General features: G+C 41.6%; 3 protein-coding genes across 8 annotated transcripts in view; 1 reads left to right on the forward strand and 2 right to left on the reverse strand.

Annotated features, from left to right (window-relative positions):
- Nucleotides 1–7818, reverse strand: part of SPATA5 (spermatogenesis associated 5) — a 231720-nt gene extending 223902 nt beyond the window's left edge. For 3 of the 5 annotated variants that reach the window (XR_005933346.1, XM_030019407.2, XM_041126635.1), the window contains exons 1-5: nucleotides 7627–7818; nucleotides 6959–7083; nucleotides 6195–6352; nucleotides 2913–2971; nucleotides 1130–1765 (exon numbers count right to left, since the gene is read on the reverse strand). Coding sequence is in view for 4 of the 5 variants with exons in the window: in XM_030019407.2 (XP_029875267.1) it covers nucleotides 1130–1765; nucleotides 2913–2971; nucleotides 6195–6352; nucleotides 6959–7083; nucleotides 7627–7777 (1129 nt within the window). In the remaining variant the exon portion in view is untranslated. The remainder of the gene's footprint in view (nucleotides 1–1129; nucleotides 1766–2912; nucleotides 2972–6194; nucleotides 6353–6958; nucleotides 7084–7626) is intronic. The other 2 variants (XM_030019427.2, XM_030019417.2) reach the window with 2 other exon arrangements.
- An 89-nt stretch (nucleotides 7819–7907) lies between these two features.
- On the forward strand, nucleotides 7908–20977 carry NUDT6 (nudix hydrolase 6). 2 transcript variants are annotated; one of them, XM_041126664.1, is made up of 6 exons: nucleotides 7908–8067; nucleotides 8510–8729; nucleotides 13480–13583; nucleotides 13927–13985; nucleotides 17010–17064; nucleotides 20323–20977. In XM_041126664.1, the coding sequence occupies exons 1-6, from the start codon at nucleotides 7908–7910 to the stop codon at nucleotides 20709–20711; spliced, it is 987 nt and encodes a 328-aa protein (XP_040982598.1). In that variant the 3' UTR covers nucleotides 20712–20977. The 2 variants fall into 2 exon arrangements, with proteins under 2 accessions (XP_040982598.1, XP_040982596.1); XM_041126662.1 differs by lacking the exon at nucleotides 13480–13583 and having other exon boundaries at nucleotides 8510–8713; nucleotides 13930–13985.
- Nucleotides 20978–21199: 222 nt separating this feature from the next.
- FGF2 (fibroblast growth factor 2) overlaps nucleotides 21200–26196 on the reverse strand; it is a 29816-nt gene continuing 24819 nt past the window's right edge. The window contains exon 3 of the mRNA XM_030019528.2: nucleotides 21200–21385. Within this exon, the coding sequence (XP_029875388.1) occupies nucleotides 21200–21385 (186 nt within the window). The remainder of the gene's footprint in view (nucleotides 21386–26196) is intronic.

Consider the following 26196-nt stretch of genomic DNA (forward strand, 5'->3'; position numbering starts at 1 on the left):
ACGGTTTGTAACTAGTGAGGAAACATCATCATCTCTCACGTAATTAGTAGATAATCTGATCAAGCACTTTTGGGACTAAGTATGAAGATCACTGATGCTGAAGCAAACTTTCTGCTAACACAAAACCACGCAGTGATGCTGAGGCTGGAGGTCAGCGAATTGAGCTGGACCACACATGGATGAAGACACCTCACACCATCCCACTGACACCTGCTGATCATGCCCAAGCAACGCACACCAAAAGAGCTACCTGTGTCTTATGGAAATTGCCCCAGTGATCACTGAAATCACCTCCTCTCTAAAGCATATGCGTGGGAAGACGTAAGGCAGAGAAATAAAAGGCCTCAAAGACGTGATATTAAAGAAATATTTATAGGCAAGAGCCCTGTCTCACAGTGATGCACACCTAGACAAGTACAATGACCAGACATGCCTGCTTATGTACATATCGATTTGTGATAAATACACAGTACAGTTTTATCTTTGTCACAAAAATCCTCTAAGTTCATATATATGTTAGATATAACTATATATGGCAACAGTAATCGTGTTAGTTTCTCCACCCCGTAATTCCATACTAAACGCACTGCGCAGTTTGAGTAAACAGCCTCAAACACTTCCTTAAAGTTTTGCAGAAACCCTACAACACACAGGGATAAAAACAGCAGAAGAATTAATCTGCGTTTTTCTCAACTTAAAAAATATAATTAGTTGACTCTACCAAAACAAATTAAAGTCTTATGATGACATACACATCTACACCTTTCAAATACCCAAGTATAGAAGTCTTTCCTATTTGCTATAAATTCTGCTTATGCATACCTGAATTTTCTTAGACACACATATTTCTTTCCTACTCAATTATTTTTCAGACGAGCCAATCATAACATTCTCATAGTATCCATACAGTATAATTATAAAACAGTTTGACATTGTTTGGACACACAAGTATACCAGATCGGTGTTACATAAAATTCCGTGCATATTCCTGGAATAACTTGGGTTTAAAAAAAAAAAAAAAAAAACAAACCAAAAAAACAAAACAAACCACAAACAAAATACCAAACGAGTCATGTTTAAGAAAAAAAACTAGTACCAAATGAAGAAAGCAAACTCTTAGGCATCATACCGTAACTCTTGAACAGTTCAGCTTGCTTCAAGGGCAGTTCAACTGTTTCTCTAATAGTTTTGAGCTGGCTGCTTAAACCTCCTATCATATCATAGGTGACTCGGGATTCACAATCAACATCTTCTGCTACATTGGTCCTCGTTTCAATAAAATTGATTCTAGTTCTTGAAGAAATGAAATAAAAACTGTCTGTACAGCTTATTGCTCCAGTTTTGCCAGTTAGCGGGAGTCCCTCACTGCCTCCTTTCCCAGCCAACTCCAAATCATCGGTGAGGTCTGTACCATCTCCCTTGCTGTAGGTTTTATCTCCTTGACCAGAGTCTTGACCGCTGGCTGCCACAGCAGAACTGGGTGTAACTGGTGAACCTGGATCCATCGGTTTGCTTGGTGTGCTCATGGATGCAACCTCTGGACTACCGTCAATGTCCATCTTGCCAAGCTGTAAGGACAAATCTAACGTACTTGTCTCCAAATCAGATCTTTCAAGGTCTGGCTCATGCATGTCACCAGAAATGGCACTGTCCTGTGCAGTCAGCTCTGCACCATCAGTTCCTTTCACTTTCATCACCATGATGTTACAAGGTTTGCCATAGAAAGTGAAAGCCAAGAAGTTTCCTGGTAAAACTATTTTCCCATCTATGAGAAGATTAAAAAAAAGAAAAAAAGACAAAGAAGAAGAAATTTCAATCTACTTTGGCAGCAAGAACATTCAGACATTCTTGTATTAGAATCATTCTTTATCAGGAAGCCTAAAGAGTGCTATAAATTAACATAACAAAAGGTAGTTTGGCAATTTCAAGATAATTTCAGGTAATTTAAATGATCCTTTTGTACACAAGCAGATTGAACTGGATAAACATTTGTCAGTATCATATGTAATCTCTCATACTAAACCCATCATTAATTTGAGCATTTTAAATTTCATACACCATACAAAGGGAGATTATGGAATTAGTATTGTAAGAAGTAAAAATATTGTATTTGCTGTGTGCCTTATAGGTTCACAGTATTTCATGCTTAGCCCACCTTCTTTGAGAGTCTCGGCCTAAAAAAGGTAAGGTTTTAGCCTGTGATTATGAAATGTGATCTGAATGCACCGTACAGGCACAAAAAACACACAGGCAAAAATGTAAACAAGATTTATTATTTCCAGCCAAACTCATGAATTTGGAATGCAGTTCATGTTTCCTGCTTCTTAGCATAGCAATACTGTTATTAATTCCTAAACCAGAAGATTCCCTTTGAGTAGAACTATTTGTAGTGAGTGCGTTGAGCAGCGCTACCTTGAATAACTTACCTTGCTTTTTTGCCTGCCTTACACATATCCACCACCCAATGAAGAGCAATTTTGCTTATTTAGCACCAACATAAAAAAAAAAAAGATTCAGAGTATGGGATTTCATGTCAATACTGATCCCTTACCTTGTTGTTAATGCATAGTATTGCACTTTTTTCTTGATAGTGCAAGTAAACTCTGAAATGGATCACAATATCAGCCAGAAGGCCAGCAACGATTACTAAACAACCGTAACTTCAACCAGCAATATGTAAAATGGACAGAAGGAAGGGAATCACAATTAATGCAAATTAGATATTTACAACGTGGCAAAATTATTTAGTCCAAAGAAGGCAGATCCCTAGAAGTGTGAGCAGAATAACATCCTCTGTTTTGCCATAAGCCCTTGATTAAGAACGTAAGAGGAAACTGTTTGCTTTTCTATCCAAAACTTGATGATCTACTACAAAAATTAAACAGTCAAAAGAGAAGCAACAAAACTTGTACCTAGGTTTCTCAGTAGACAGACAGACATCTCCTCAGCATTAATGGTGGCATCTTTGTCCCTGTGGCAGGAAGAGAAAAAACAAACTGTTTTTCCAAGCAGTAACTAGTTCCAAACCAAAACAGAGTCCACACCACTAAGGCACCAGGATGATGAATACCACCTATTTTACAGTATATGATTTAACCCCACAAACAGAAAAGAGCGATGAGCACTTTACAGTCTTCACATCCTACCATCTTAACTCTGAAGGTATTAGACACATTGTAACAAAAGAAGAGTATATATTTAATTTTGGGTTAGTTTTTCCCACAGAAAATGCTGCAATAAACAACATCATAAGTTATATTTACCATTTCTTAAAGACTACAATCATGGAATGCATGCTTCTCATCTCACCAGGCAGAATGGCCATTGCTACATTTACTGAATTGGAAAAAATTACAGATAAGGTAGGTCTCTTCCAGCCCTGCAAACACACGCACACATCTTTTATTGATTGAACTAGCGCCTTGAGCACTTGCAAAACTGTGCATGTCTTAAGCACTGCACATTCACTATCAAAACAGTACAAGTTTTCCCCACGATGCATTTTCTAGTCTTTTATTTAATTGAGTTTAACTGACTTAACAGATAAGCCTTAAGCCACTTCCCTCACCAGCTCCGGCCAGACCTATAGCATTTTCTCAAACACCAACTCATCACTGGGATTTAACACACGACTGAACACATATGCTCTTAGCCCAAAGCAAATGAAACGTAAAAGGTGTTTTATGCGAATGACTTTCTCTGGTGTTCATATTAAAACATTTTACATCACATTTACAACTCACTGAGAGGACAAACACCATTAACAATCCCCGCTCCTCAGATACACTGCAACGTACAAGGCTGTGGTGATTCAATCATTTTTCAGTGACGGTTTATCCATAAAATCTTTTTGCTGTTTCATTTACCACTTTACCTTTTATTAAAGCCCATTAAACCGTTTTATTTTAATTCCTTAGGATTTACCCCCCTCAGCCAATCTGTACAAGCCTCGCACATTAGCCCTTCTGTTTTCATAACAAAATAAAGGTTTCACTACATCCACTTTGCAGATGAATGCCCACAACCTTTCTAAGTACTTACACCTGTATGATGAAAAGCTGTACACCAAGGGCTGAACAGCAGCAGCACCAAAGGCATTTAAAGCAGATACAGCTGCTGCAAATAAAAGTGTGATCAAAGGGGGGAGCTCTAAACCTAGAAATAAAAACCCGTTTCTCAATTCTACTGATCCAGAAAGCAACTTGAGGGAAAGAGGGGTATTACGCCAATTTAGAGGAGAGCTCTCAAAATATCATAGCCGTTCCTGACAAGTAAACACATACTCAATTACGTTGTTGGGGTCCGAGGTGGGGGACTGATTTTTTAACTGGAAGAAAAAGCTAAATTATGCATGCAAGCAACTCCCCAGAGGTATTAATTTGCAGAGAATGAACTACACCTGTACTGTCTAGAAACCTAGGAAGTTCTCAAATGGGATTTCCATTTATTCTTTTAATAATTTATATTCTTACATGATAGGATGGCACTATGGTTTGTAGTAAATTAACAGGCTTAATCCAGACCAATTACTGTTTTCATGTTTTCTCTCCTAGAGTAATTCTAGAAAAACAGTCATTCATATGACTTAATCTGATGGTACATACATGGAACAGTCCTCAGAGCCTGACTCCTGACTGGCTGAGAGGGAAAACTCTGGCTGTGGAACAGTTTAAAAAAAAATTACAGTAATCTTAAGTATTTCAGAAATTACATGCAATCCCTCTGACCTCATCCTTAGGTGGATTTCAGTAAAAGTCACAGCTTTAAAGAAAGAATGCATTGCATATTAACATAGGGAAATATAAATAGATTAGGTCTAATTATTTAATTTAACATGGGGTTGTTTTTTTAATGAAATTAGTGTTTTCAACCACCTCTATAACCAAACAGTATGCAATAATAATAAAACTTCCTGTAGGATTAAATTAGCCATAACAAAAAGCCGTAAAGATACCATTTTTTTCATTTTCTGGTGAGAAGAGAGGCATGGAGGGCAAAGCAAGCTGACACCAGGAAGTCAGCAGACAATGTGCAGCCAAGTTAACCAGTAAAACTATGATTAAAGCTAAACTGATATTACTGACAAAAAGCAAAATTGCCTCACCAAATTTTTTGAGATTCAGTATGCTGGAAAACAGCATCTCCCCTTTAAAATGGATGACAATGCCATGTTTGAAGGCAGAGGTTTGACAGGGAAGTGAAGTTCATTTATAAAAATTAAAGTGTTGGGACACTTTCAAAAATAACTGTAAAATAACTCTGTTTAGGAAATAACTATAATCAGATTCTCCATCAACCCAAATGCTGACTCTGTGGAATGTTATGAAAATTACAAATATGGGAAGTCATTCAGCAGATCAGTAAACTGCTAATTTCTCAAAGCATTCATGATTTCAAGACAACTCTGACTTGTACCTTTTGTTCCCTTGTTTGGGTGAATTTCAACTAAAAAAACACACCTCTGAGAGTTTCCAATCCTAAAAAAACATTCCAGTAAATAAAAGCAGAGCACAAAACCAGGCACATAGAAGGGTGAAGTTTTGAAGGGAAGTGGTTAAAAAAAAAAAAAAAAAAAATCACTTCACTCTCCCCAGCCTGTCAGCCAGTAGTTCTCTCAACTGCAACAGGACTTTTCAACAAGAGCTTCTCAGATAGCAGTTTGCAGTATACTTCCTAATGACAACAGCAGCAACACAGGCTCCTTCTAACCTGACATCAACTCTACGCACAGAGATCATCCTCATCCTTTACAAGCGACTTACAAGTTTAAAGAATCTGCCTTGATCGTGCAGTTACACACCTTTGCCTAATGCAAATGCAACACAGGCAGCTTGACCTCTGCTTCAGGTGCTGGACTATCATTACTACTCATTAACTTAACATAAAACAAAGAATCTTTAATTAAGTCTAACAAGCTTACTGTCATTATATTCTCCACAACAGCACCACTCCTCAGTTGAGATTTTGTACAACAGCTGAGCTGTTCCACTGCCCACAGAGGAGGTAGCAGCAGTTAGCCAGCAGTTACTAAACTTTAGTCTTAATCCTACAAATATCTGCACATGTTTGACTTTGTGTGGGTACTAATTCCATCAAAGCAAGAGAGAAAAATAGCATCTTCGAAGAGGTAAGAGAATCTGCAGTGCAAAGCAGATACCTTATGGTATGTCACTAGGTTATAACAAGCTCCATACCTCAACTTCACATCGACTTCCTCTGCCTGGATAACTGCACCGGTCACAGGCTGCACAGTGACAGCATCACCTGGATTTACTTTCAGGTTCTTCTGTGTGGTTTCACTCAGCCCAACTTTCCCACCTGGAAAGCCTGTGGTAGGCCAAGCAGTACAGACCTAGGAAGAGTTTCAAAGCAAACAACTGTCAGTTGAGATTTCCCCCCCTCTATTTTCCAGTCCTTCAGTTAAAGCAAGCCATGTTTTGTTGTGAAAAACATGGGCTGAGGGGGAAGAAGGATTAGGTTAAAAGCTGGTGCCACAGAGTAAGATACAAGTAGCACTGAGTTCTTACAATACAATCTCAGATGCTTTTCAAGAAAGAAGGGGTTACATTTTGCCTACAAAGGAGATAAAAAAATTCCACCAGGTCTCTACACGTTCTGTAGATGACACAGAAGCATACACTGTGCTGACTAGGAAATGCTACACATCAAAGCAGAAAGAAAAGCAAAGGGCTATACTCTTCCTTTGCTACCAAGACACATGTGTGTGCATATATAATACATATATTCACACACATGACTTACAAATTTCTTGAAAAAAATCAGCAGCATGGATTTTTTCTCAGTACTGCGAATAAAGACGTAACTACAGTGTAGAAAACATGGAAAAGCACATTCGCTATCTTTCTCAACGCATGACCCATTTTGGTCCCTACTGAGTACCACAGAAACACACGGAAAGCACAAGAAAAGCGCTTGTAGGAACAGGAAAGAGTCTCACCTCCTGCCGCCCATCAGCAGAGGTAAGCAAGACCGGGCGACCTATGCATATGTTTGCGGACTTCATGCTGCTCAGCGACAGCTGGGCCAGGGCTCTTCGCAACATTTTTGGAACTTTGTCATCTCCTAACGTTTTCAGGAGAAAAGAAACACGTCGTTTTTTCCTCACCGATCGGACGAAATCGGTATTTCTCGCGCTCCCCGGTCAGTACAACTAACAAAACCCTTCCGATCCCTCGCGAGGCGCAGTGCCCGGCCGTGAGGGAAGCGCAGGGACCCTCTTGGGGGGAAACCGTGCTAAAACGGGGGGCGCTTGTTTCTGACAGGCCTGAAAACACCCACGGTTACGTGCTGCTGCTTGCTGACTTTTCCACCCCGTTTTAGCTACCAGCGGGACCCTTCCGCGGCCCTCACCGCTCTTCGACGCTGCAAGAAAAGGCGAATTTCACGGGGTCTCAGCCGACCTTACCTGAGAGATTCCCCCCCCCGGCCCCGCCCCGCCCCGCGGGGCCCCTCTTCGTGAGGGGACGGGGCAGCCCCTCGGGCCCGGGCCGGCTGAGGGAGAGCGGGGAGCGCGGTTCTTACAGCAACTCGTTTTTAAACGAGCCGCCCTCAGCCCGCCGAGCCGCGACAGGCGTGAGCCCGGCCCCGCCGCCCGCACCCCCGTACCTCCTTCCACCGCCTCGGCGACACCCAGCGCCAGCAGCCCGCCCTCCGCGGGGCCGGGGAGCGGGGCAACCCGCGGCGAGCTACCGCCGCCTCCTCCTCCTCCTCCCGGGGCCGAGCGCCCCTTACTCTTCCTTCTGGAGGAGGCGGCCATGCTTTCCCCGCCGGCTGCCGCCGAGCGGTTCCGGGAGCAGAGGCCGGCACCGCCCCGGGGAGCGGGGAAGGGGCGGGCGGGGAGGGGGGGTGGGCGGCCGCTTCCCGCCGCTTCTGCCCTGCGCAGCGCCATGGCGAGGCCGTGGCGGGCGCTGCAGCGGGCGCGGGGCTGGGGGGCCTTGGCGGGGCTGCGGGAGCGGCCGGACAAGTTCGGGGGGGTGAGCGTGGACCTGGCTCAGCTCGGTCCCCCCCGCCGCCTGGAGCGGGCCGCCTTCGGGCGATGGCTGAGGGGCAAGTGCCGGGCCGGGTGGTGAGGGGGGCCGGGGCGGGCGGGGGGCGGCGGGTCCCCCCGTGGCGCCTGGTCCCGTGAGTGGGCTCCTCTCAGCCGCCTCCGCTGCGCGGGGCGGGCGGCGGCCGCCGGCCTCCCCACAGACACCACACACACGCCAGCCGCGGCCCTGTGGTGGAGGGCGTTGGCAGAAGGGAGCAAAGACCCGCTTCCCTGCGCCTTAGGGCAGAGGCTGAGGTGAAGGCCGTCGTTTTTCTGTGTAAACGCCAAACCGTAGCACGTAAAACGCCGAGGTGGCGGCGCCTCCTCTCCGGTCGCTGCCGACGCGTTCCTCGCACCGACGGTAGTTTGACCCTGAGGTAAACGAGGTAAAAATACGGAGTTTCACGCCTTAATCCCGGCGGCAGACGGCCCTTACCCTCCTTCCCTTGGTCTCTCTCGCAGAGGCGGTGGCCCGGTGGCGGGAGGAAGGCCGCGTCGCCGTCTGGCTGCGCGTCCCCATCCTCCAGAGCGGGTTTGCGGCGGCGGCCGCTTCGCAAGGCTTCGCCTTCCACCACGCCGAGCAGGGTTCGTCCACCTTGGCGTTGTGGCTGGGAGAAGGGCCCAGCAGGCTGCCGGGGTATGCCAGCCACCAGCTGGGAGTTGCAGGTGAGCTACGAAAGCGGTTGCGCCCACGAAGGGCCTTTCGAAGGAGACCTTAGGACCAGGTTCGGTAGGAAATCGACTGGTTTTCTCCACAACCACCGCGTGGAAACCAGCGGCTTACTGTTGGGGTAACTTTACAGAGTGAAGCGTGTCGTTCATGAATGCGCCTGTGCAGCGGTGCTTATTGCTAAGACCAGGCCAGTGAAGAGAGGGGATTGTTCAAAAGAATTCCAGTTTGAGAACATTGTAAACAGCTCGCGGAGAAGAAAATGTGGTCCTGGAGCTTTAAAATTTAACGCACGAATATTGTTTTTATCAAACGCAATTTTGAGAAACGCATCTTGGCTTTCACCTTGCAGGTGAGAGAGGTAGGATTTCAAGGTTTAAGCAGGTTTTTAAAAGTGAAAAAGTAACTACAAACTTCTTAGAAAAAATCACTTCTCTGCTCCCTGTCCTTATTGTAGATGCTTGATGTATGCACCTGCCTAAACTATGCTCAAGTTAAGGTCTGTAGATGGGGCAGACTTGACCCAACAGGGATTGCTCAGGAGCTAGCACAACTGTTAGCCTAAATTACAACAGTCTAAAAGCTGCTCGAAGCTGTGCCTAGAAGTCCACAACCCAGACAAGTGTATGTTACAAACAAACATCTGAACACCACACTCTTACCCATCTAGACCTCCCACAACCACGGTTGGAAAGGAGTTGCTCTAAAAACTGAGTAGATTCCTAAGGAACTAGATAAGATGGGTTTCTGATTTTTTTTTTTTTTTTTTTAATACAGCACAGTACAAGGAACTGATTGTGAGCCAAAAACACAGTCAACTTGAACTCAGCTTCACCAAATTTGAATGTTTTTGCCCTCTCTTTCAGCAGCCTTCCACAGATCTGCAATTATGTGTCCCATCGCTCAGTAATCTCCTGTAATCTGGAGGTTGGTTTGGACCCCTCACATACTGGTAAAGACTATATAACCCTCGGCAGTTATGGCAGAAGGACAGTAAATCTCTCCCGTTACAAGCTTGACTTGTTTGTCCTTGGCTTGCAGGGACTGTGTGGGACACTAATTCTTCACCAAGTGGTGTTAAGACCCATAAACAGCAATTTGAAAAATCTAGTTAGGAAGGACTCATAAAAGCTGGATTATTCTATGTAGCAGCAGGTCAGGTGAAAGTAAGTTTTGGAAAAACAATGCCTTCTATTGCAAAACAGTGCTGCTGCTATCGGCAGTTGGAGTTTTCATTTACAAAGCCAGCAGAGGGCGGGGTAGAAGCTGAAGACAGGCTTGGATTTTTTCAATGGACATGTTAGAGCATGTCTTCCTGAGGTATGAAAACCTCACCATTAAAATATGTGGCATTAAACTCGAGTAAGATAATGCATTCTCCTAGCAAAAGCACCGTGTTACTCCTTACGGTTAAAACTTGCATGTTTGAGGAAACATGACTAACTGAAAGGGGATTTTTCTGAAGTAGGTTTTGCATAGCTGAAAGTGCTATTTAAAAGAAAATAATGCAACAGATGTGTTGTGACCCTGATGGTTATCAGGAGGGACTTAATATAAGAAAAAACGTAACTCTGAAAAACTCTCAAAACATTTGAAAATACAAAAAAAATGCACTTTCAGAGCATAATTTGCTGTTGTACTTCGAGAGAAACACTTTGCACTCTGCAAGTAGGAAAAAACTTTGAGGAAAGAAAAAGTTTCATAAATGCAGGTATATGGATTTCACAGTTTATCACACAGATTTAAAAATTGCACAACAAATAATGTATGTATTCTTTGCTACCGCTTTTCAAACCTGCACATTTTTATTCATTATTGGGAGTTTCTTTAAAAGAGGTAAAGACTTAAAGAAGGCATTTGGGCAGGTAAACAAACAGATTTCTGTGTGTGACATAATGAATGCAATATTTTTTTTCCTCGGTTCCACTCGCTCTCGGTGGATTTGGAACACATCCCAAGAATACACTAAGCAGTGTGGCTACCACCTGGCATATGTTTATTCCGTTATCTTTCTACTTCAGGAGGAAGAGCCCGGGTAGTGGAAGGGCTTCATTCTATTTTTAATTAATTTTATTGAAATATTAAATTACTTAAATATGTGCATTTATAGTGTGTGTGCCAAACCCTAGGCATTTTTATTTCCTGAACAAAAAACTGTATTTTAGAAAGTTTCTGTGGTAAAGAAAAGCAAATTTGCTTATGAGAGTCTTCCAATCACTTAAATACAGGACTTAGTCCCTTGAGCATCCTAAAAAGCGGAGACGTTGGGAGTGGTTTGCTAGCCTGCGGGAAGCCAGCACAGGGAGCAGACAACAGGTAGCGAGCCTGCATTGCCAAGTAGACCAGCAGCTGCTTTTCATCCTGTCTGGAGTTTCCCACACAGCGAACGCTGCGCAGCCAGGCCTAGTGCCTCAGCATCATCCAGCCAAGTGATGACAAAGGTGTGAATAAGCAAGGTCAGGTCATATTTTGCCAGACTAGATCAGAGTCGCCAAGCAGAGAGTAGCAAACGTTACTCATTGGGCTTGGCCATTATTGTTTAGAAATAGTGGAATATGTGGTGTGTCTTCCAACTAACTTAACTGCATCCGTTTGTAGGCGGCAGGATTTTCCAAATATGTCAAGGTACAAAAAAGCTTTTGGTGTATGAAATGATTAAGATGTTTTTGAAAAGCATTTCCAAAATTCTCCGCCTCCTAGGAGGAAGTGGTCTGCCATCCAGAAAGTGACGTGTTTGTAAATATGCCACATAACAAAGGCATAGGAAGGCAAGTTGAGGAAGAAAAGTAAAAGTCATTCTCTTCTCCCTCCCGTGTAGTATAAGCCTTACAACGTGGCTGTTATTTTCATTGTTACCTACCTTAGTCTAGTTGTTTAAACAAGTCATTGAAGTTGAAGAGCGAGAAGGGTCTCCACACACGCGTACACACGCACAATCACCAGCCTTGGCCAGTCCTGTTACTTAAGGAAATGTGTAAAATGAATGGCTGCAGAAATGTCCAACTGCACAGGAAGATGGAGTTAGATAGGTAGTGGTGGTCCAAGGAATCAAAAGTGATTTAAAAGCAGCTCCCAAGTTGTTTTACAAAGTAATATCTATTCCTGTCTGCTGATGTTTACAATGCAAGCAGTCACGTGTGCGCTCATTACATGGATGACAAGTGCTTTTCAACACTGAACATCTTTTCATACACTTTTACATCAGTCATAAATAAAACAGGTAGAATGAAGATATTTTTCCCCTCCATTACTCATTGTCTGGAATTGTCTAAGGGGTCTGGCTTTTTTTGTTTTTTTTTAAAAATAACTCCCTTACCTATTTCCCAAAAAAGAACATTCAAAACAAAGCAGTGTTGCAATAGTGATTAGTTGGTTAGGTTACAAGTCTAAACCTTTCCAGAAAGTCATCCTGGCGTTGGATGATTTAAAGCTCCAGGTACCACATTTGTAGCAAGAGGGAGAGTTTTAAAACCACCGTTCAGAGCCTGCAGCCAAGCTCTGATCTCACTGATACTAACCAGGTGCAGCCCGGCGAGCTTCAGCAGAGGGACTCCTGAGTTACACATGGGAAAATGAGACCAGACAGCAAATCCCGTTAGTGTTTTTCCTTTCTTCTTGCTTTGGATTTAGGTATCACCTAGCAGAGATTCTGGACATCTCGCAGAATTTCACTGCCAAAAATTACATTCACAGGCATCGATTTCTGGGGAACAGAGGAGAGAAAACGTTCTTTCTGTTTGATTCAAACTGCAGTTTTCCTGTCTTCGGCAGTCCTCCTTGGTCTCAGCAAATCATTTGGCTGAAGAATGGCTTTTCTAGAAAATAATCCCTGTAATCACAGCATGCATCAAAGTTGCTCTTGCTTTCCTTTTGTTCCCTTTTTTAATCAGTACAGTACTTGAACCTGGACACTGCTAAATATTTACAGGAGGAATGAAATCAAAGTCACAAGCCATGGGGAGGCAGATATGTGACTACCCTCTTAAAGCACGTCCTTTGACATATCTTGAAGGAAGATTGGTATTTCATCTTTTAAATATTCCTCCTACACGTAAGTCTGCCATGTATTATTAAAAAACAGAGGATGTTTTGAGCTGGACACTCATCCCTTCCGTGGAAATACTTCCCCATAGCATTTTAAATGCATATATCATCACAGAGCTGGCCATATACTCTTCGTCCTGCTGTAAAATGACAAGCATTTTTTTATCGTGAACTACTAATTTGAAACCCATGCATGACTGATGTGGAAAAGAGCCTGGTAAGCGGCACCACAGTACTCATTCTGCTCACCGCAGCGCACTTGAAAATCTGAGAAAAAGACCTGTTCTAAAGGGAAGACGTTTTTAAAGTATGACCAATGAGTGTGACATGATGATTAAACATGAAAGCACTTGGGGTTTAAAAAGTAGGAAAACTTGTAATCTGTGGGAGAAAGTCATGGGCTGAGCATGAGGACACAAGGAAAAGCTGAACTTTTCAGTCATACATCCTGATCTATTTTTTTTAGCCAAGTGAAAACGTCACTTTTCCACTTGGAAGCAATGCGTTTTGATTAACAAGTTGACTCAGATTACTGTGCAGTTCCTATCACGAGTTGTTAGCTGGGTAGTAGAGTAAGAGTTCACAGATAGTCACCCAGTTGAATGTTATCAGTACAGTCAGCCTACCAAGTACTAAACCTTGTGTGCATTAACCGGAAAACACTCAAATCTTCACTACAGCAGGAGGGACTTTTGTCATGAATTTCACTAGAGAAAAGTTCTTACCCATCGTGGCTACTCGGCCAGAGTCACTGGAAAAATTTCTGTTATTTGAGCAAGACTACAGACACGTCTCTGCTGAAGCAAGCAGCTTTGCTCGATTATTTGGATGACATCTTGATCTTGCATTCTTTAGTTCTCCTAATGTAACACAAGCGAATTATTCCTTTCATTTCTTGTCTAATCTGGGACTGATACGTAGGACGTGTTTTTCTTGGTACTGCTAACTTTGAATTTTTGTACAGAATACTTAACCTTTTTTAATATTTTATTGAATATCAGCTTTCCACCAACAAACCACTTTCTGCGACTCATCCATACAAATCTTGCTAACTGTAAAACGAGTATCATTAGGGGTTTGTCATGCTTTATCAAAACATGTTAAATTATGGTTGTTAAGACTGAACGTAGTTGTCTAACAATCTTTTTCAATATTATCTCTCTACTAGGTGCTGTTCTAGATGAAAGCACTGGAAAGGTGTTGGTCGTACAAGACAGAAATAGGGTAAGTTTGTTATACGATTATAAAATAGAGAAGTTCATCTAGATAAGCCTACTCTGTAGTATAAAACAAAGACATTTTTATTCCAGTCCAAAATTGTGATCCTTAAAAGTTACTTCCTTTTACGAGTGTCTTGGAACACATCTATCAGCACATTGCTGTATTGCATTTGAAGGAAAAAGAAAAATAGACTTTGAAAATCAACGGCTTTATTGTTAATTATAACTGGCGATTGAATCAGCAGAACTGTGTACCCTTTCTGTTTTGAGTTTTCCGCTTTCTCCTGTAAGTGACCCAAGAGTCCCTGATCTTGTGTTTGGATCCTCTGGAAAACCCCCATGGCTCGGAGCAGATTTTGGGAGAAGACTTCTGATTTTTGTTTGTTTTCAAAAATTCCAGGCATATCTGTGGCTTTAAATAAGCGGTAACATGGTTGGCCATGACCTGGTGACCGCCTTAGTACAGCAGGTGTAAAGATCATTAATTTCTCACAAAGTGAAGTGCTTGACCTCGCTACCAAGAATGCCAAACCAGAGAGCATTAGTGTGGTGATGGTGGGTCGTGTGATGTGGCTTGAGGTAACCAAGCATCCATCCCTGGTAACGTCTTCCAGCCTCTGTCAGGCTAACCTAGGTTGTAATACAGCACGTGCAGAAAGCCCACTAGCTCGCTCTTCCACGTAAAATATACTTAGCTTCCATTATGCTTTCATTTGCGAATTAAAGTGTCTCTAGATTAACTGCAATTTTAACATGGTAACAATCAAAACTTACATACGTAGACTGAAGTATACCTGGATGCATAATTTTCATTTTATATGGTTAAAACTATGCCAGAATCTCACTGGCTACGTTTTTCTGTCTTTCCTGAACCAGCTACTAAGAGATTTCTTCTCGGGACCCAAAACATCAGTTCATTGGTAACAACACAGCTAATGAACTTCAATGAAAGGGTGCTTTCCTAGGCAGATTCAATCATACAGCATGTTGAATTTCTAAGGCAAGAGTTCAGAGGAAGAGAAACACCCTTTTCCTCTTTCCTCTAAACTATTAATTTTATATTTTTACTTGCCATAAAGTAAAATTTCAAGGACTCCTCTGTAGCAGGACCTTCAGGCCTACATTCAGTAATTACCATTTAAAGCATAAATCCAGCATGCAAGCTATAGGCTCCGGCAGTGGTTCCAGTTCTAGAGAGTCTCCAGGAACGGAACAGCACGTTGTAAACTTCAGAAATGCTACCTTTATTTTTCTTTTTATGCACACAGAAATTATAAAACTGCATGGTTACCTTTTAGTAAGTATCTTAAGCAGGTCTCAAAAATGGAAATTGCACATTCTGCATATTCAGAAGGAAACAGTAGTTTCCTAAGCCCGGGAGGCTTAAGGTTTAACTTCTTCACGCTGTGGTTTTGTTAAAGCTCACCCACAGCCATTTTAAGTGCAGACATCTCTATCCAGTGTTACAGCGAGACATCCGATGCTCTGTTCAGGTTCTAGGTCCAATTCTGTACTCGCCAGGCATTACCTCCGTAGCCTCTGGCCCCAAAACACAAGAGGACCGGTCTGGCACCGCTCTTCCCTCCGGTGCATTCTGGAAAGTGGGATGGGTCAGGTCAACTATTTCAGCGTACCTTTCCAGAACAAAGCTGACAGCGCAGCGAGTGAGGAAGGTGAAAGGAAAAAAGTGAGTGTTTCTGACTCCCCTCTTTACAGCTGTCTTTTAGTGACTGGATAAAATCCAGTATAGAAACTGAAGTGTATCAATACCCACGCATTTCTTGTGCAATGAGCAAATAAAATATCTCGGTACAAGCAAATTGGCTCAGACGGTTGTTTCCCACCGTCAGTTCCACCACTCCTCTCCCTTCTCCTTCCCCACGAAATGAACAATTTCCCCGAAATGGTGACTTTTAATACAAATGATGTTCTGAAAGCTTAAAAAAAAATAAACTGCTAGTGGAATTTTAAGAGCAGTTTGGGTTTAATCATGAAAGGACAATTCCACAGCACACAAAGATTTCCAGGAACTGAAAGCAAATCTGAAAGCCAATAGGCAAATATATATTTTTTCCATCTGCACTATTTTTCATCTGTTACTTTAAATTCCTATCCAAGCCCTTTAAGAGCGCCCAGAAAAAAAAACCAACAACAACATTTTCCAGTGTACTTGGTGGGGTTTCAAATCACTGGAAAGCATGCGACTTCCCTCTCTCTGCTGCATGTACAAGAAAAGCTACCTTTTTTTGCCAGTGTACCTTTTTACTGCGTTAATTTCTAGTTGAAGGTTAACTTCTTCCTACATAAACTTTTAATAAGGAAAGAAATAAAAATAGTAGTACATAGATGTAAAGGTAAGGCCTGTGAATCTTCGTGCATTTCCAAGAGGTGTAGGAACCGGGACTCCTTTATCAGTATCAATAACAGCACCAAGTCTGCACGTCACATTCTGTTTGAAGTACTGAACTTTATTGCAATTCAATAAATGCTTCTATATATAAATCACACACAAGGCCTCAGTTTTTGTATTCCATGAAAACAAACAAGTTACGCTAAATGGTTATTACAGACACACGAAGTCATCTTAAAGCCAGTGCAGTATAGAACAGTACTACAATCATAATACCTGTTTGTAAGATTAAATATATATACATTTTTTAAAAGCCAAAACCATGGAAATGGAATACATTAGTGATTAAATATAAGATTATATAGTCTATAGCAGCTTTTTTTAATATTCAACTACTCTATCTAGTTATCTAGCAGCAACATTGTCTAATGACTGTTAGACAGTTTGTATTTTCAATCAGTAGATGCTTTGTTCCGATATCTCATACAGACTATAGATACCTCTGATCATCACATTAGCAAGAACAGAGAAGTTCCTACTTAAAGCCATACTGATGTTTGTAAAAGTCATTGCAATACTGCAACTTCCACCAAAAAAAGGCACATTAGTTGTCTCCTTCGTATTAGAGAGTACAACACAGGCTGCATACTTCATTAATATTTTTTTCCTCCAATACAGACTATAAATGCGTGGAAATTTCCAGGAGGTCTGTCTAATCCAGGCGAAGACATTGGTAAGTCCTAGGATAACAGGTTAGACGTCAACAGAATTACAAAGACATTAACAGTACTGAAATACACCGTGACCCACATCACTCCCATGACTAATCGCTGCTTTGGTGAATAGATGAAGTGACATGATGCTATGACCTTAATGGTAATGGGGTAACATTATGTTCAGGGCAGAGAAGTTTTGCATTTATAACATTTACCCTTTTCCACAATTTTTCTCAAGTGAGTGCTTGAAGCCAGCTGATTTTTTGTAGGCTTCTTGGATATGCTGTAATAGGAGCCAAAAGTGCAGAGGATTAAGGTAATCGGTATATAACCCAAATAAAACTGAAACAGCGAGCTCTCAGCTCACACTGGAATCCAGGGCAGTGAGCTCAATGATGTACTGAGCAGAAATTTCCAACTCTCCCTTTTTATGTGCAAAACAGAAATAAATACACTTGCTTCCTTCCACCCTTTTTCATTTGATTTGTTTAGACTAAGAGCTCCTTGGCACAGGACCAGCGTTCAGTGCCCTGCCTCAGTCTTGCGGGCACCTACTTTCAACCAGAGACCTACAGCACTTCTGTATTAACAAACAATGCCAATGTGAGGAAACCTATCGTTTCTACCCAGCGCAGCACAGGTGATGATGAACATTGCTGCAGCTATGTTCAGAGGTGAATGAACAAGGGTGTTTATGAAGAGATAGAAAATTGTGCTTTTTCTCCTTTTCTCTCACCCCTGAAAATTATGACCCACAGACGGGTTAATTCTTAAGTTATACTGCAGTGATAAGGTAGGTCTCATTTTCCAAATTTACATTTGCTCACATTAATTTAGCCCCACATCAGTATTCAGGTATGAATATATCCTTCCAATAACTCACAAATGCAGAACTCGGAAATGTTGCCTAGAGCAATGCAGCAGCTCTGGCAAACTGGGTATTGAGCCCGGGTTTCCTGACTGTTCCATACCTTAGAAATATCTACTCTTTTAGCAGTCTTCCTGCAACAATGTGGAGGGCTTGTATTCCAGTTCGCTATTTCAGTACATGGGGAAAGTTTCTAGTTAGCGGGATATGGCTGAGTTGTAGTTTTCATAACTCACGAGTCATGTTTTAAGTCTTTTTGTCAAACATGGTGATAGAAATCAAAATTCTTTGCTTGACAGCGCAAATACATGTAACATAGTGAAATGGATTCACGTTTTCAGAAGAATCCCGAATGCTGCGTTTGTTGTCTAGCCAGGCTCCTTTTCACTTCTAGTAACAGAGAGCGGCTGTAGGCCAGGAGATACCGGAGGAATTTTTGTACTGAGGGGAAAGAATGACCACTGCTGGCAACAGCTTCTGCAGAGGAATACTGTTACCGAGTAAGCCAGTGGCCATTCCTCAAATAACCACGTAGCAGGTGAGAATATGGCTGCAGCCTGGATGTAGGTATTGAGAAACAACTGGGAGGAAACAAGTCTCTTACAGCTCCCCTCCTGCCACTACTAAACTATATAATAATGAAACATATGATTCTCTGCATCACATCTTAATATTACAAGAAGATATAAATTAGTGAAGCGTAAAATATAAGAGAGCTTAACTTCCCTTTTTCTATCCTTACATCAAACCCTATAAACTCACAGTCGTTCAAGGGACTAAATTTCAAATTACAGTTACAAACTGCAATTGCAATGCTTGAAGATCCTGTGATTATATGAAGTGACAAAATATATGGCTGCCTACTTTAATGAGTACAGACTCGTGCAAGTAATCTGAATAGTTTCATAATGCAGATTAAGCAAAGTGCACACGTTTTTGTATTTGAGTATTTCTCAAACTCAAGTCCTAGTGTTTCTTCTAGTTTAACTGTCATTATGTATTTTTTATATATATACACATTTAAATAAAAGGGAAACAGAAAAAGGCACTTTATCTAACAGCAAAGCTCAAAGCTTAAATGAAACTCCGAATTATTTCAGTTTTTCTTAACCATAGCCTGCCTCAGCATTCCTCGTGATCTCAGTTGTTTACATTCTTTGACCACTTGTGTGTAATGCTGCCCCTGGCCAAATAATAGAAACACTTGCCACGGGGAGTTTGCTTCACAACCACTGTTTTAAACCAGAGGACCGCAGAGACCTCCCTGGGCAACATAAAATGCAATCTCTCCCAGGGTAATTGAGTATCTTTCATCTCCGACATGTCGAGATGCAAGCTTCCATAGGGAGGCGAATCTCTACAAGGTCTTTTAAAATGTATTTTGCTTTTGGAAGTAAGCCAACACACTCATTTCTTACTGAAAATGAACTAACGGAAGCAGATAACGTTGCAAAACAGCTCTATGCATTTACCACTCAAACAAGACACACAGATTTGGAAAAATCTAATATTGTACCTACCAGTAGTTACCCCAGGCAAGTAGGATTTGACCTGACTACAATGAAACTGCAGACTTTAGGGAAATAAGTGGAATATCAAAAATCTCATTTGGGCTCTTCAATTTAAGTTACTTTTCAAGAGAAAAATCTTCTCTTTTGAAGAGTACTGGATAGATGGGTCATTCTCTGGCTGTAATTGCAGTACACAGACACTTGAGACCCGTGAAGTTACAGCTACTTTTGTCATGAGGAATGTTAACACTTACATCGCTTTGGTTGATGTACACAAAATGTACACCTGCAGCACAGATGTATTCTGCAAGAACAGGCTACGTGCTATACTGGTATTATGGCATATTTGAAATGTTGCTAGATACCTAAAGATGTATCTTGAAAAGGACTTCGTGCCAACTTTCACTTTCTTCAAACACTAGTTTTACCCATTTTGTTACCCCTTGTGGCAAAGTGCAATGAAACTGATTTGATCGAGTGATCTGACATACGCCCAGGTGTTCAGCTGCACAGGGTCTGAATGTGAAACTGGACAGAGGCAAGGAGAGAGACGGGGGCTAAGATTCAAAGGCCTGAAAAGAGGGTGCAATGCTCTCTTGGATTAAGAGATCAGTGGAGCCAGCAACCATCAGAACGTCCGTTTCAAAACCACACCCTGTACAGTATTATCAAAAGCTTCTTGCTTTCATCATTTTGTAGGATATACGCTAGAAAGGCATGTAGCATGGGAGCAAAAAATTAGCTTATCCTTCTGTTGAAACAAACAGGCTTACATTTTGAAAAGCTTACAAAGCAGAACAGAGAACGCTTCGAGTTAAGAGATTTTCCATGATCAAGAGGTTTAAAGCGTGTTAAGCTATTCTTACATGTGTTATAAGGATTGCTCTTTCACCTAGGAGACACAGCAGTTCGAGAGGTTTTTGAGGAGACTGGCATCAAGTCAGAGTTCAAGTCCATCCTAAGCATAAGACAGCAACACAAACACCCCGGAGCCTTTGGGAAGTCGGATATGTACATCATCTGTCGCCTGGAGCCCTCCTCCTTCACCATCAGCTTCTGCCAGCAGGAGTGCCTGAGGTGCGAATGGATGGACCTCGATGAGCTTGCTAGGACGAAACACGCTACTCCCATCACCAGCAACGTAGCTAAACTCTTACTTTACGGATACCGGGAAGGGTTTGAGAAGATTGATATAACCATGAGAGAGTTTCCAGCTGTCTACACAGGCCTGTTCTACAAACTGTACCACAGGGAGCTGCCCGAGTCCTACAGAAACATTACATGATAGCAATACATTTCACATTTCATTATGTTAATAATTTAGAATTATTATTGTATTGTTATTTAGACCATATTAAAATTATCCATGGACTTCTTTTTAGGTAATTATTAGAAAGTAATTATTTACTCTATTCTTTAATAAGCTATAGAGATATAAATTATTTTTAAAAGTAAATATTGCTATAAGTGTGCATCAGATTTGTCTTCCTTTACTCTGTAAAGCAAACATAAGGTAAATAAAATAGCTCTACATAGAGATCTAGCAGAAAACAGAAGTGTTACTCATCCTGAAAATACATTTTCCAAGTAATTTTACCTCCACACACACTGGCACAATAGGTTTAAAGAGCAATATAAAGACAGTATGAAACATTCATCTTTTAATCTGGTATCAGCAAATAATTGCTTATATTTCTGCTACTTCGGAGAGGAGTAGGAAACTCGACATCTTTAGTGTAGTGTGGCGTATGTGCTCGGAATCCGCCATGGAAATCAGCTTTTAGCAGACATGGGAAGAAAAAGGATAGCTTTCTGTCCAGGTCCAGTTTTTGGTCCAGGTTTGTACTGTCCGGTTCTTTTCAGTGCCACATACCAATCAGAGTACTTCCGTGATCGGTAAGTGTTATAGTTATTAGATTCCAAACGCTCAAAAAAGAAACATTCTTCTGTTGCACATTTCTGAAAGGGAAAAAGAAAAGGATTATTGATACTCCATCACAAATCAATTCTTCAGATTCATGGGACTAACTTACCAAAAACATAAGTTAGCAGTAGGTTTGGTTTTAAGAAATTCACATGAAGCAGTTCACGTTTGAAGAAAGATACAGTTATTATGAAAATATTGTTAAAAACACCTACAAGAAGAGGAGTTTTTAACTATGGTTCATTTATTGTCTTTAGCACAGACCAAGCAGATTGTAGTTTGTTTTCACCATGTAACGTTCTGATCTGCAATTCAGACAATTACATGAAGAATTCCGTCCCTTGGCACTTACTGACTTCCAAGCTCAGCAGTTCTGCTGTCTCATCCTATGTTATAACTTAACCAAAAAGAAAAGCAGGAGGTAAGAGAAAAGGCAGTGTTTCCCTTGCCTTCCTCAAACCAATCTTTTTATCAATTAAATAAATAGCATGGCATATAGACTTTCAGCCTTTCCCTATTCTTTTCTAATTTGGGGGTTTAACTTTCCTAAAGTTAATTCAGGTCTGTATTTATAGCACTGTGAAACAGTGCCAAGCCTGCATCTGTTCAAGATTTTTTAAAATTCAAAACTTCTAAAATACTTTTAAGAAAAGATCAGACCTGGCAAAGAGTTCTATTCCACATAGAAACCAAGCATACTCTACTAGTGTTTAGAAGTGCATCTATGGAATTGTTCTGCTTCTGGAAGCAAGTCTTCAAAAAGAATTCCACCTACGTGGAATTAACATGCCTTCGCACCTACAAATAAAAAAGAAGGTGGTTCTTCACACAACAGGTAAAAGTTGAGCCATGGAGCTCCTTACTGTAGGAAGTTACAGTTTCTCCCAGCTTGCATGGATTCAGGTCACTTTTGGGCAAGTTGATGGAAAAGAAATTCACTAAAATTTACTAAAGAAGTAAAAAAAATTCTTGGCTGAAAAGGCCCCAAAGCTGAGATTGGGTGGAGGCTGGGAGTCCAATACAGGGAATTACTATGAATACCTTTTGTTACACACTGCACTTGATCCCCATCAGATAGAAGACACTCGACTGCATATAAAGCCCTCAAAAGGTAAGCCTGCCATTAACGAATACCATGTGATGCACTTTCTTCCACACACAGCAGAAACCACTGATCCCTCGGGCTGACTGTACTGAAGAGAAAGAGTCTTCATTTTCAAATGATCCCACTCCTATCAGTGAGATCATCTAAGGTAGGCATTATCTACTGCAAGACTTCAACCCACAAATTTTCCTGGATAGTTATTACTGCCTGGGGGACTTGGAACCCAGCTAATTTAACTATGACTGGTATTTATAGCTGTTCACAGTCAGCTGAAAACAGGAAAGTTTATTTACTTTCTGAAATCCACCACCAAGACACCACATGGTTCCTCTGTACGAAAACATCAGAGGACGTACCAACAGCTTCAAATAAGATCTCCTTCTGTAGGAAGAGGATGACTATGGGTGGTTTAACTGCATTTATCCCAAGGCATATTCGCAACAGGATATCCCTGTCAGCGGATAGCATTGCTCTCATAGCGGTCACAGTGGCAAACCTGCCTGCAGAACCCACGCTTTAATCAACAGAAATTATTTTCTCAAAATTATCTTCTCAAATACAAAGATGGCAGAAGTTCAACACTGCCAGAACTTATTGGAGCTGGGGGGGGGGGGGGGGGGGGGGGGGGGGGGGGGGGGGAGGGTGTGTCACTTTCTTTTCATATACACCGTCAGTCCATCAATTCAGTCATACTCATTTATCCAGCAAATTTTTGGGAATGCCAGAGGAGGAAAAAAGCTAGTCACTAAAAAGAAAGCATGTAAAATCTTGGAGAGGAGGCAGGGAATGTGAACCAATTCTCTAAATGAGCAGGCCACTCTTCGTTACAATCCTCTGTTAATATTCACGAATATATAAATTATGCAACTAGAACTAAAAAGTGAGCTTGGAACAACTAGACTTCATGCAGTATGCACGAAAACATACAGGAGAAGAGTAACTCCTCATATATGCCAAGTTTCTGTAGCTACAAGCAATTAAGTCATTCAAATGCAGTCTGGAATAAAGTGATCTGTCTCCAAACGTATGTCTTCAAATAGTTCTTTTCCTCCACTTCAACCACTTCCAGATACAAATTTTGGTTTCTGAGGAAAAGAACTTTTATAAGAGGAAATCCATATGCAATTTCTCATTTCTGTAACTCACTAATATTTTTACATTTTGAATAGCAGAAATCAAATTAACAGTTTTCGTGATTTGTATCTTAAATAATCTTACTCAAGATAAATTGTATTTTAATGCCTTTTGTTCCAGTAATGTGAAAACAGATCCATTAATCATCTCAAGCCACAGATCCAAGCCTGAAATGGATTACAGCAGCCTTAGTAGGGCACAGAAACCGTATGAAGAAAAGAAGTGTTTAAGAACAAAAACAAACTTTAAGCGGAGTTTAGGCAAGTTCAGTTCAATCGCCCAAGCTGGAAATTCTGGCAAAGAGACCATGGCAGCTGGCTCACACCTCGCCTTCGCCTCCTACCCGAACTTCTGGAAGCACCGAGGGAGCGGGCGCCACGGGCGCTGGGGAGGTTCCGGGCAGAGCACGGCCTCCGAATGCTGCACCACCTGGTTTCTGGGCTGCAAATCCCTGTCGGCTGCGGCTGTGGAGCTGGGAAGGTAGGTCGGCTGCCTAACAGCGGCAGGAACCGAGTCTCTGCGACCACCACAAGGAAGGAAATGGCTTCCAGTGCAACCGGAGCGAATTTAAGCAGCCGCTACAAGACCCCACAAATGGACAAAAGGCAAATTTGCACGACCCCCTCTCCTACGTGCTAAATCCACAAAGTAAACGCAATCGCAACTCAAAGAAATGCATCGTTTTTATTTAGCTTTCCTCCTATCTCTCAGGTTTAAAAGGTAAAATAAATTGAACTCCTCAAACAGATTCTTCAGGCAATTTATGGGTGTTACAAAAAGAAAAAAATCAAAAAAAGGTGAAAAAAGAAAAAAATTTAAAAGTTTGTTGGTTTTTTTTTAACATTCATAAAGATATTTTGAAAGGTGCCATGGGATTCGCTCTGGACACTCAAGTCCTTATTTCTCCACAAAGCATACGTGATACCAGTGCTTTCCTACAGTACGTTGCCAGTGTAAATATTTTGACGTAAAAGTGAACATTTAGGCGAGAAATGATGGTTCAGGCTTCATGAACTCTGTATTCCCTAACATCTGCCAAAGGCGACATTTCGGAAGCTGGACTGCTGTCCAGCGGGAGTGGGATGCCAGCCACCACATTGTGAACCGCAGCCCCTGGAAAAACCCTGGATATCAATGGGGTTTTTAAATACTCTTTGGTCTAGGCTGCATTCAAAGCGGGGATCTGGCAGCAAAAGCTTTCACAGCACATCATGAAATACCGTAACTCTACAGTCCTTCATGAAAAGGATAAAGGAAGGGAAAACACTTGGGGCAGTGGCAGGGAGCGAGTGCCACTCGGCGCCTGCCCTGCCGCCAGTCTGTGTTCTGTCCGCTGCCAAGCAAGACCTCCATCCAGAAGAAGTCTGAGCAACTAAATAAAACACTGAGTGCCGGAGTTTTTAACGTTAGCGATGTTGGTCATAGCCGCGCTTGTACTACGGTCTGCAGTGTGCCACCGCTTACAGTAGCCAAACCATAACGACCACTGAAATCCTCACGGTGATTCACCCAGGGCAGATTAATTGACCGAAAGAAGCAGCAACTTCCTGCGACAAAGTTCTTCCTCCCTTATTTGCATGGCCAAACGCCACCCACTGACTGATTTTTTCAGTGCAAACTGCATCTGCCTTAGTATCGCATTATGCCAATTAACTAGTTTTGACATTTGGGACTCAGATTAGGAATTGAAATTCCTCAAGTTTGTTCACTCTCAAAACTGAAACCAGAGGGTTAACCTGTTAACTACCACAGCAGATGGAGTATGGCCCAAGAAAGGTGATGATCATATTTAGCCTTTTCTAACTACCCAAGGGCCAGGAAATGAAGGTTATTCTCACAAATATTCTTGTACCACGATTTTAATCCATAACATCGAAAGAGAAGAATTTCCCTTCAAGTCAAGTCCTTCGGTCTGGCAAAACCTGTCTGGTCATAGCAAAACCACATAACCATGACAGACAGTACAAACAGGTCGTATCCTTAAATGACAAATTATTTCTCGTGAAACATAAAAGCTAGTCAAAAGTGCAATTCTTTCTTTCATTGGAAATTTTGGGAAATTTCTTCATGAAATGAAATAATCAAACACATTTAATTCCATAAAGTGAAAATACTTCATTCTTATAATTAAATGAAACTGGAAAGTCAAAATAAGCCATATCGGAAGTGAAATGTTTCAATTTTTCCTTTAAAAATCTGATGGAATAGATACATTTCTGCACAAATATTTTTAGTGAAAACAGCATTTTCCAAGGGGAGGTTTTGACTAGCTGCATTAATGACCAGCCATTTTCTCCAGCGACTGAACTGGTCAAGATTACCTCTCCCTCACAACAACTGAGGCTGTTAATAAACAGAGCATGAAACTGCTAAATTAAAACCCACTATCATCCAGCTTTTAAGACAAGAACGCGATTCACTGCACCACCACACAAATCACCAGTGTAAGCAGCGATACGCTGGCTATGCAATAAATCATTTTACAAAACCAAACTCGGAACAAACCACGAAGACATGCTTCAGCAAAGCAAGTACAAAAACATCCAACTAGATGAAAAACAGCACTGAATAATAATTTGCAAAAGTATTTTTGAAGTTGCTGATATA

Source organism: Aquila chrysaetos, chromosome 1 (assembly GCF_900496995.4).
Source record: "Aquila chrysaetos chrysaetos chromosome 1, bAquChr1.4, whole genome shotgun sequence".
Taxonomy (NCBI): Eukaryota; Metazoa; Chordata; class Aves; order Accipitriformes; family Accipitridae; genus Aquila; species Aquila chrysaetos.